A 12,232-nucleotide genomic window follows, 5' to 3' on the forward strand; every position below is an offset into this window, starting at 1 on the left:
GGAACCTGTGGTGGGGGAAAGTCCACTCGCAAGCAGGCGACGGCCATACGAGCGTTAACAGTGAAAATGAGTGGACGACGAGAGCTGAATGAGGTGGAAAGGGGCAGGATCATAGGCACCCACCGATCTAGTTATTCCATACGTGCCATCTCCGGCAAGTTTCAGATACCACAGTCAACAGTTGGTGACGTCTTGTTGAAATGGGAACGAGAGGGAGGGAAAAACCGCAGTCCCGACCCGGCAAGCCCAAAATAATGTCCGACAGGGATCGACGATCTCTTCGACGTGTAGTGAAGGCAAACCGACAAATGTCGTTGGACACTGTCGCTACCAACTTCCGGGCTGCATCTGGCAGTGTTGCCAGTGCACGTACCATTCGTCGGGAGCTGATTGCACAAGGATTCCATGGACGAGCAGCAGCACANTTCACCACCAGCATCATATGAAAAAGCTCCTCCTATTTATTTATTATGATATATATATATATATATATATATATATATATTTGAAAAATAAAAATAGAACACTTATGAGTTATTAATAGAAAAGTTCTAGTTTCAAGTCCGGGTTAACCTAAAAATTCGCTAACGTTAAAAATCCTTAGTTTTCATCTACTTTTTCGATAAAATGTAGATTGACTTTTATTTTCAAAAGGGAATGTTTAATTATATAAATTTTTCAAAGTATTTCAGAACATAGAGTAACAATGTCGTCACTATCATTTTGCATCTGTGTTAATTAGACCGATGTCTCAAATATTGTCAAATAGAAATTCTTACTACCGTGTCGTAGAGGAAAGGAAATGCATCCGGAGCGTTTCTAACGAATATCAATAAAATTACGCATCTCAAAGATTCGTCAGTTTTCATGACACTTTTTTTATGAGACTAGATAATGAATCTCTTTAGTTTTTATTTGATATTAGCTTATGAAATAGGTGAGTCTCACTGTAATTGTTTTTATGTAAATTTATTTTTGTTTGAATTAATTTTTTAAATATAAATGCCATTGTAAAAGTATAAATAATATTTTAAAAAATTGTCTCTATCAGTAACTCCGCTTTCTGCGAGTTCTGAGTCGACGGATTTTTCCTTTTATGTTAGCGGATTAATGAGCAGTATGATACCCCCTCCCGGAAAAAAATATTTTTTGATATTGTGATAGTGTTTTACGTTCTAAGATTCATTCATTTTAATGGTTTGAGGAAATGGTTTACTATAATTTAAGTTACGAATTCGAAACATACTTTCGCATTATAAACATACCTTTTATCTCCATAGATTTGAGTTTATAACTCTCTAAGTTAAGAGGGTGTGGTAACCGCTATCTGCAAATGGTTTATTTCTTAGTTTCGCTCCCAGTAGTTTATTGTTTAACACCCTTCATAACATTATTTTTACGTTTTGTGATTTTCTTCGTAACTACTTGTACAGATTAAAAGAAAAAAACAATTTTTTTTTGTGCCTACATTGATAAAACTTCTGAAGGAACTATTACCTATATAAGATTTTTAGCTATTTATTATTATTTTATACCATTTACATTAATAATGATGAAAATTATTTTCTGATCTAAGGTCTAAAAATTTTGACTTCTTATGGCAATACTTGAAAATTAAGTAAAATCAATTGGATAGTTTTTGAGAAAGGAAAATTTAAAAATGTTTAAAATTGAAAAGTTTATTTACTAAAACATTTTATTTAACACCTAATTGTTGGCTTACAAGAAAGAGAGCAGTGATAGAAAATCCCTGTGGAGTTTAAATTGTTTGAATTTTTTCAACTCTTACTTACGGATAAAAAAATGGTTGCTGTCAAAGCCTGACCTTATGGTTTAGGAAGCAAATTTATTAAACTAAATATCTAGTTTGCTAAGATTGATGATACAGATAAATCCAATAAAATGAATTTATTCATCGTGAAGATCTAATAAACAATATTTAATGTTTTTAAAATAATTAAAATAGAAAAACTAGTTTAAACTATATCCATCTCCAAGATGTCCGATATAGCACTGTTCTAAAAAATTTTCTTTCCTACTTTTGATGGTCATTAGCACTGTCTGATTTTTAGTTTATTTTCTGTAATCGTCGAAGAATCCATACAAGTACACAACCAGTTTAAAAGGTAGTCTGCTACCTTATTTTTGTTTTCTTTTTATAATATTTCGGAATGTAAAACTTCTATTTTTCTTTCATTGATTAGCGTTTGTTTATCAGTCAAGTAGCGAACACTGCAACGAAGACAATTTAAAGAAATGTCTTAATACCATGAAGACATTAGTAGATGAACATTTTTCATCTATGAAGAGAAATGAAAGTGAACTTAATATTTACTGTGGGTAAGTTTTGATTGCTATTCTTATAATGTTTTGCAAATTAAACTTTTTAGAAAAAAATTATTAACGATCGAATTAATTAGGAAAAACAGATTGCATTTTCTTATAAAAGGCTTGTTTTGCCAAAATGATGCATACCGTTATTGGCAACACATCTTGGATCGTGCACACACATTTTAACATTATTTTATGTTTTTCAAACTATACATTCAATTATTCTATATGTTTCAAACTTCATGTGAAAAAAAATCTGGGGTATCAATTAATTTCTATAATATCATTACAGGGTGATTATCACCTAGGCAGAAGTGGCATTTTATTTTATTTTATAACCGTCGTTGAACAGCCGACCCAATTTCATGGGTTTACGACTACTTACGTTCAACTCCGTAGCCTTGTAATTTTGAACCAATCCAGAAGAACTGGATTGGTTCTCCCAGAGTACCCACAGAGGTTTTGATTTGTTGTGGGAACATGGAGGACTTTGAGACTCGACAGATTTAACGTGCATCAGTCACCATTTACTACACGGGGAGTCTTCGGACGGCGAGGATCGAACCCACGACCTTTTGGATATCCTCTTGGCACGACCTCTTGGCCCTACCGACCAGGCTATCCCGGCCTCAGAAGTGGCATTTGACCAAAGCGCCTAAATCATAGAGCTCCTCGCATATTAATGTTTCAAAAGTTTCAATTTTTTCTTTATTTAAAGTTGTGCCTTGCGCCGATTTATTAAACACTGCAACAATCTAATTTTCACTCAAAAAGACGAGAACAAAGTCACTGACGTCTTCTTGTCAATGGTTACTTTCTCTACATTCAAAAACTAACAATGTATTTCTGTTTAATAAATAATTAATTCTATTTAATGCTCATCCTGGTCCATTCAATAGACAATGCACCAATGAGATTATCAATCGTTGGGGCTTCACTTAAGATAAATTTAGAATCCGATTAGTGCAGCATCGAAACACATTATGCATGCGTATAGTACTAGGTACACTGGTGTAAATTTGTAAAAATCTTATTAAAATTAATGCAAATTTTATTGTTAAATTAAATGTTGAGTCCCCTTGATTAGTATCTGCCCAGGGCCCCAACTTCTCACAATCGGGCCCTGAATATCATTGTCGATGACGTAAAGTATATTCTTGATACTGTGAGGTCTGTCATCTTTAAAAGGAAGTAATCCGTTTGTTATTAATTTAGTTCCATTGCAAGTCAGAATTTTTAAGAAATTAGCATACCGTCAATATGCACACACATATATGCGTATATATATATATATAAAAGAACAACTGAAATCCGTTGCACATTTAAACATAACAATCTATTCAAAACTAGGAGAGTTGAAGAAGATGGCAGATGCTTAGAGGATGCTGCTGCTGACTGTAAGAAGGAACATCCTCTGATATCCGCATCAACTGCTAGTTTGTTGAATTTTCTTAACATGATATGCCAGCCAGGGACAGATCAACGCTCGAGTAAGTAATAAATTTCTACAGAAAAGTTGAACAAAGATTAATACTGTACAAAAAAATATCGTTCAAATGTAATTGGTTTCTTTAGACGTGACTTCTATAAGGGGGTTTGTCTTTTTAGGAGAATTTTTATCTATGATTTTGCTACTTTTCTTCTTTCTTATTTTTTTCACTTTAATATTTCTCTCAGACTTTGTTTCTAACGATTTTTGATTTCTTTGATTATAGAAGAAGTTTGAAAAATGCTATATATATATATATCAAGGGCGCCGTCAGAATAATATAAAAGGGGGTGCATCCCTCTAACAAACAACCTCCCCCCCCCAAAAAAAACTTTTTTTTTCAATATTCTGTTATTACATTTTGTTTTGTTGTTACATATACTTTCATCTGTTAATTTTTTTCAAGATGCATTTCTTCATTGTTAACAAGATATTATAAAAAAGTACGAATTTCTTGTAATTGTAAATTTTGCCACGAGAAACTGTATTGATGGCGCTGGCATAGCTACTGACTTTGAAACACAAATAACTAAAAACAGTTTCGTATGCTAACGTGTTTGTGTACGCTTAACATTGGTATTTATTGTGTTGATGAAGCTTTACAGTTGCGAGAAGTCAGTTTGTGTTATACACCTTTGTTAAACTAAATAACTAATGGAAAATACAATATTATTTATCTTTTATTAAATGAAACTTAAAAATATAGCTTAGATATCTGCCAAGTTTGTGCATGCATGCTCAGTGTGCATAAGAAAAGAATCAAAGTTTACTCAGAATTCATTGAAAAAGTTATAAACAGATTTGGACAGCCAACAGGACTATTACAATTCTTGTTTGATTAAACAATTTTTTAATTGTTTTATATTATTAATTACTTAATTATTTGTTTTTTAATAAAATTTTTTTTATAACAAAATTGTTTTTCTGTATCTCTTTAATTGATTAAAAAAANTTTAATTAAAATTTTTTTATAACAAAATTGTTTTTCTGTATCTCTTTGAATGATTAAAAAAAGGCCAGGGGGGTGTAAGTGCACCCCCTTGCACCCCGTTGCCGGCGCCTTTGATATATATATACATTTTAAAAAAGCTGTTTAAAGTCTAATTAACACACTTCACGATTAACTAGTTAATATCTTAATTATTTAAGCTTTATTCGTAGATGAAAACTCTTATGTCGAAAAAGTTTGATAACGCAGATTTTACACAGTTCATTTTAAATTTGACTACTGTTACTAAATGTCTATGGGAAAAAGCAAAATTATACATATATTGATTGGATTATCTCAGAAAATCGTGAATTGATGCATTAATGATTTTTTTATTCAATTAGTAAAAAAGAGAATTTTTTTTTAAAAAAAAACTATTATTGTTAGGATTGGACTTCTCTAATTTTTTCCATCATTTATTAATTTTTGAATGTCAAACTTTCAAATTAATAATATGGATTTTTTTTTGTGTGTAAAGAAGTTATGCATTATCAAAACTTTATTATTCTTCGGCGAATGCAAGCTAACCATTAAATTTGTGTCACAATGTTCCATGTTAATTGCGCTCAGATTGACTCCATAGGCTTAGTATTAGTGGCATTAACAGTATTAGTATTGGATTCCCTTTTCAAACGTATTAGTGACATTCAAGATAAAGAATTTTGTTCAAGATAAACTTTTAGCGAATCTACTGCGTTTAATTGCTCTCAAATTTTGCTTTTCCTCCGTAGATTCAGCATTAGTGACCTTCAATATAAACAGTTTTGAGTTCCCCTAGTGAATGTACTTCGTCAATTTCTCTCAAATTTCGCTTTTTCTTCAAGGACTTTATGGGTATTCAAGATAAAGAATTTTGGATTTCTCTTCTATATTTCTTTTAATTGTTCTCTGAGTACCAAATTGTGCAAATTGAAATCTGTCTCTTCACAAATTTTTTAAATCCGTATGAAATACTAAATGATTGATTATACTTAAATAAAATAATCAAACAATTTTTCCAATTACAGTGTATTTGAAAATACTTCCATGTTTTGGAAACCACGTATCACAGTTTAAAAAATGTGCATCGCTGGAAGATCACAAACACATTGAAGATGGTGATTTAGAAAATTTATGCAAGTTAGTAGCAATCATTAGATTTTCGTTTTTATCTTATTTAGATGCAGGATTTTCGAAATTATACTTTCCCTATTCAAAGGGTAAGGTTTGCTGGCTGCAATGAGGAGTCATTTGGAAAACAGACATTTCAGATCAAGTGCTAATGATTTATTAAAATTAAGCGATTAAATAAAAAATTTGTACGTGTTTAACATTATCTTTCTATAATTATTGTCTTTCACAAAAATTATTTGTATATGCTCTTGCTCTGTTTCTTCAAATCATGTTTCACGAATGCTACAGCGACATTTATTGACGACTATTTGTACTAGTTTTTTCAAGATTTTTCATTTTTCAATAAATTACAGGTATATAAAAAGTTCCTGTTTATATTTAATACGATTATAATACTTGACACCCTTTTACTGTACAGCCTTATGAGATAAAAAATTTAATTTTGAAAGTTTGTTTTTAAAAAGTTTAATTTTCTTTGCATAATTGCTTAGTACAATTGATCAAGCATTCTCATTGGAAAGGAAACTCATATGGCTCGATCTTCATTTAACAAAGCAGATTAAGTTATATTTAGCTGTCATCTGAGCAAAATTAATAAAAGGTATTTTTTTAAAATCTCAATAATCACTATTTAATTGTATATCATTCATACTCATACGTAATCTTAATTGTCTTTTTATTATTAACTTGCGAAAGTTATTATGACATTCAGTTTAGCAATTAAGTGAAAATGACCATTCGTGCTCTTAAAAACATGCGGATCAAATTATGGTAATCAGTACAGGCACTCCGTATAATCCTTTTTTACCGGAACATGTTACGGAACAAAAAAAATCACAGCATTAATTATCGTAAGATTACTGAAGCCCTCTAATTAAATAAATATTACTGTAAAAATTACGGTAGATAATATTTTACGGTAAAAATGAATTTTATAGATGAAGCACCCAAAGTACTGTCACTTTATATCGTAATTTGATTCTCAATTTTTTACAGTGTGATCAATTTAATGGTACAGGCAAGTATACAAATTACATTAAAAACAAATAACCTCAGTAAAGTAATTCAGTCCACTAAACCAATAAATTGGGTCATTTTTCTGGGATTACGTAAGGCCATTATGTATGTATGTAAAGATTTTGTTTCTGATTTTTATTTCTAGGGACATGAAAGGTGCGCTATGTTTTGCTGATGTTAGCAGAAAAGTCTGTGGCGAAGATGGAGAATTGTTTGCTAAATCCTTGGAAGATGGTTTAAAAGATACATACAAAGATGTATGCAGTGGAGCTTATGCGATTGCCTTTAATGTATTGTTGATTGCGTGCTCTGTCATATTTGGATTTTGTTTTTAAAAACCTTATGCGATTTACGGATGTAAAAAAAAATTTTTTTTTTTACTATTTGTATACTGCTTTTTGAAATTTGTTTTCAAGATAGAAAAATTCTGTAACTAATATACCATGATGCTTTAAGAGTTAAAAATTTCTCGATTTCGCACTTTGATCAGCTTTTAATGTGACTTTAAGTATAATATAAACATAATAAAATAATAGAGTTGTACCAAAAAATAAAATAATAAAGTTTTACATGTAATGGTAATTTTTATGTTTATGCTGAGAACAGTAAACTTCGTATCCCATTAGCAAGTACCTCTGTTTTGATCTACAACACTATGGAAAATCTGAACACTATATTTGCAGAGCCAGTTATAAGATATTTTTTGGATTTACTAATTGTTTATGGAAGACAAGTCCTCTATCGTCCCTATATTGTCTTTCCTTAACTAAATTAGACTTTTGCATAGCAACAACTTTTAAACCGATCGGTTTTTTTTAATGCGAGTCATAAATGTTTAATTTTAGAAATTTTCTCGATGATAAATAAAAAATGTATGGACATTTAACAGTTGCAAAACTATTAAACGAAAAAAAGTTTTAAAACGCTTTCGCTATAGTCAAATTGGTTTTGAGATTTTTCATCACACCTTCCTCATTTGCGATTCGACAAATTTCGATAGCATTTTTCTTTCGTAGTTGCTTAATGGTTAATTTTGTTTTATATGCAGCTTTAAACAGACGACTCAATTCAGAGTTTACAACTATCAACTTTCAACTCCTTGCTGCTTTTAATTTTGAAACCAACTCAGAAGGCAAGGAAACTCCTGGATCAAACAATGGGACAAATTAACCTTCATGGAGAGTTTTTTGACGGAACTAACCAGCATTTGTTTAACATGGATAAAAATACCACAAAAACTCCCACGGTTAGTCCGACTGCAAAAGAATTCTAAGCCATGTTTCGTCTACTACTGAGGATATTTTACGTTATCACTTTGGTCAGTGTGAGCCTAGAGCCGAGTTCGTATCAGTCATCCACATCATTGTGATGCAAACGTTCGATCCCTTGTTGTGACTTTCAAATGTCAATTTTTGACAAGGTTTCTAAAATGGATGGTGTTAAAAAGACGATACTGATTGAGCTCGATGTCGGCGTGTATTAATTAACTAACGTGTATTAATTGACAAACAAGCGTTGTTTTCAGGTCTCCCCTCCCCAAAATAGAAAACCATGAAGAACTTAAAGAATTAATATGATAATTTAGTTATAAAGTAAGCGCTTAAAATTAAAATTGTTAAGCGGGCAAAATTAATAAAATTCAAAGATATATCCCCTCTTGTTACATAATCATCCATACTGCTTGCCATTGGAATAAAATTACAAAATAAAAATGTAGAATAATTACGTATCTTTAGTTTAATAAACTTTAATTTTAAGTTGTCTATGAAAATTTCAAGTTTTGGTAGGAATACTAATTTTAAGAAGCAAGAAAACCTGCCATGAAAGTTCGGAAAAAAGCCAGATCTAAATAAATCTTGTATTTTATAAACATATTTTTAAAAGGGTACTGTTTCCTTTTTTTACGGTTTTTTTAAGGCGAATCAACTAATTCAGCATCATAAATTGTACTTATCATTTTATTTGACTTTGAATTAAATATACAGATGACTGAGATATTGCCAAATACAAGCTCTTAGTACCGTATGAGAGGATACGTACGGAGTTTTTCTAGCGAAAAAGCGGTAACTTAACACATATCAAATATCAGATAATATTTACGATTCCTTTTTATGAAAATAGATAACAATGCATTTCTGTAATCTTTATTTGATAACTATCTGTACCCTGCGTGCGTTGCAACGCTTTAAGTTTGAGTTTAAATTTTGTATTTAAGTGTGTAAATGAGATTTGTGATTATGATTTGAAGTGAGAATTTTATTTTAGGGTGAAAAAACCAGTGATAGTCTCAACAGTTAATTCTCTAGGATATCGTTAGTGCATTTTCAAAGAGGCATGTATGGTGATGCACACCGACCATGAAACATATTTTGGATGATGATCTGAAAAATGTCTGGATCAATGGCGACATGAATATTTCTGCTGATATGAGCTGACCATTTTGTCATGGAGTGATTTTTTCAATAAGCCAAATCGTGTGGCAATTCTCTTTTTCTGCCATTCAATAGAATATATCAAACACCGTGTCTCTCCAAAAACATGACTTTTCGCAATAAAACCAAGTACAGAGCTTAATATTTGTTTTAACTCACGTGCGGTAATGCATCATGAAGATCCGATGATGTTTGCTTAAGTTACTAAAGCTCTTTAATTTTAGCTCAAGCAGGAGTGCATGTGAATGTAATAAATAAATCTGGTTGCCCATATGCGCACCGATACTTGTAGCACCGAATGAAGTCATTTGGAAACACGAATGTACTGACATATATTCGCCAAGAAAAGTTTCTCTTGATTTACTTGACTCGATAACAACGTTGATAATGGCTCGGCAGGAGACGTTAAATCTGGTGGTTTCACTTTGCCTCCAGAACAGCAAATTCCAACTGTTTCATTCTTAAATTTTAGAGCATTACAAAACGTACATAATTGATCCATTTTTCCGATGATGACGCTTGGGTGAAAGACTATAGTTGGTTGTCGGATCATAGTGAAATGCACTGAGTTTCAAATCAGAGTATTGGCAGCGTCTGAATAGTGAAATGCGCTCTTGATTGCTTTTTATTCTTGCATCCCGTTGCTCTGATGTTTCCGACGAACGGGATTGAGTAGTGCGTTCTCGATCAGATTTCATTCTTGCTTCCCGTTGCTCTGATGTTTCCGACGAGCGGGCTTGAGTAGTGCGTAGTTGATTTGTTAACAGTCTTCTTTCCTGTTGCTCAGACGTTTCTGAAACTCGGGTAGTTCTCTTTTTGCGTGCTTGAGATGTTGATCGACAAAGAGCAATTCGTTTAGGCCTTATATTTTTGCAAATATTCTCTTTCAAACAAAAAGAAATGTAAAAGTTGACAGTGGTCGCAAATTTGCTAAATCGGAAATTTACATATTTATTTTAAATAATAGAAAAAGCAATAAAGATTAAATAAATTAAATATGAACTATAATAATGATAAACTTTAAAACAAAAATCTATTTTTTAAATGAAAGAAATAAAATGAATGTGAATTCGTAAACTTTGCTATAATAAACGATATAATAGTTTTCAAATGACAACTGTCAGCAGTGAAACCTTCAAAAACTAACAAGCGACTAGGGACAGGACGATTCCATAATACAAACGGACTTAGAAAATTTAGAAAGGGGAAAATGAGCTCGATATCGGGAAAACTTTGCTGGTGAGAGCTTTAGCTTAGCAAAATATCGCCTTATTTTAGCGCAAACATTGGAAGTCAAATTTTGGCGAGATTTTCTGAAACGAAAAAAAAAAAAAAACTTAACTAGGGTCATCAAAAAAGAAAGAATTGATTATTAGGCTCTACAGAGAAGACAGTCAGATTTATTTTTTTTTTATCTTCAAAGAACGTTTTTGATGCAGAGAGATACGTACCTCAGTACTGTTGACAATTACCGTCGCTGTTCCAGCAATTCTGTACATGTTGGAGGAGCGTGAGGGGGGGGGAGATCGTGAAAAGAATTCAGTGTATAAACCGGGCAGTGGTACTTGACCTTAAAGAAACATCAGTGTAGGGTATACCGAGCAAATGTATACCGGGTAGTGGCACTTAACTAGACCTTGTATATATTTCAGACATTTACCAAAAGTCCAGTCAACTAGACCTAGTATAAGTGCCACTGCCCGGTATATCCTACACTGGTGCTTTTTTAAGGTCAAGTGCCATTGCCCAGTATATATTTGCCCGGCATACCCTACACTGATGTTTTTTTAAGGTCAAGTGCCATTGCCCGGTATACCCTACACTGATGTTTTTTTTAAAGTCAAGTACCATTGCCCGGTATAATTCTCACATTTCATACTTTGCCTAAAAACATCCAGTAATCTATACAATGCCGGCAACATACATATATTAAGATCTAACTAACTTTAAAGTAAAAAAAAATTTAAAAACAAAAGAAAAACAGATAACAATAATAAAAATAAAGACATAACGAAAAAATTCAACAAATAACATATTTTATACGAGTTTAAAAATGACAGCAAACGTCGCAAAAAATAAACATAAAAACAAATGCGAACGGTGACGGTAAACCTTTGAAATTTAGCCAATACGCCAAGGAAGCGAACAAAAAAATCCTCAGTATTCTCTGTGAAATTTCCCTCTTTCCCTATTTTCACTCTTCCGACGAAACTCTAAGTTTTTAACATTATGGAATCGTCCTTCCCCTAGTCGCTTGTCAAAAACTATATTTAATTGTGCAAACCTAAAATTGCATACTAAATATAAATAATTATTAAAAGCGTGCAATTTGAATAAAATTTGCTTTTCCCTTTATTTTTATTAGACCAATAATTCGCGATCGCAACGCTCGAGAACGCCCTCTAGCGGGAGCCTGTAAATATCAGACATTAATTTATCACGTTTTCATTCAGTTCCATCAGAATCACTGGCAGAGTCGGTCGCCATTTTCTTTGCATGAAATAAGAAGCAAAATTTCCCTAAGGAAAAAGCCGAAAAACTTGAAAAAACTCTCCAGAACATCTTTCTTTCAGAAACAGAACACGCCAAACACTTGAAGAAAATTCTTCAATAATTTTCAACTTCTATTATCAACAAACTTGCAACTGATAACTTCCGATTTCGCTATCGCATACTTTTACAGATGTGTGTTTTAAGGTAAAATGCATTTCTTCTGTCTTCAATTCATTACAAATTAAACTGAAGTCAACATTGCTTTCGTCATTCCAATAAATAAATGTAAATTCAGAATGTACAGAACTGTAATAGTTATAGAATATTCTTCTTTGTTATAGAACGGTATATATTTCTGTATCTATATAA

General features: G+C 31.9%; 1 protein-coding gene across 1 annotated transcript; it reads left to right on the top strand.

Annotated features, from left to right (window-relative positions):
• Positions 1-792: 792 nt before the first annotated feature.
• On the top strand, positions 793-7,520 carry LOC107444855 (uncharacterized). Its single transcript, XM_043039967.2, has 5 exons — positions 793-937; positions 2,205-2,340; positions 3,682-3,821; positions 5,816-5,927; positions 7,084-7,520. The coding sequence occupies exons 1-5, from the start codon at positions 895-897 to the stop codon at positions 7,271-7,273; spliced, it is 621 nt and encodes a 206-aa protein (XP_042895901.1). The 5' UTR covers positions 793-894; the 3' UTR covers positions 7,274-7,520.
• The last annotated feature ends 4,712 nt before the right edge of the window (positions 7,521-12,232 follow it).

This window comes from Parasteatoda tepidariorum, chromosome 7 (assembly GCF_043381705.1).
Source record: "Parasteatoda tepidariorum isolate YZ-2023 chromosome 7, CAS_Ptep_4.0, whole genome shotgun sequence".
NCBI lineage: Eukaryota > Metazoa > Arthropoda > Arachnida > Araneae > Theridiidae > Parasteatoda > Parasteatoda tepidariorum.

Bases quoted from the DNA above. Each gene is read 5' to 3' on its own strand.
- LOC107444855 (XM_043039967.2), top strand. From the start codon at position 895: ATGAATCTCTTTAGTTTTTATTTGATATTAGCTTATGAAATAG. The intron at 938-2,204 runs GTGAGTCTCACT...TTCATTGATTAG, and splicing joins GATATTAGCTTATGAAATAG to CGTTTGTTTATCAGTCAAGT. The intron at 3,822-5,815 runs GTAAGTAATAAA...TTCCAATTACAG, and splicing joins AGGGACAGATCAACGCTCGA to TGTATTTGAAAATACTTCCA.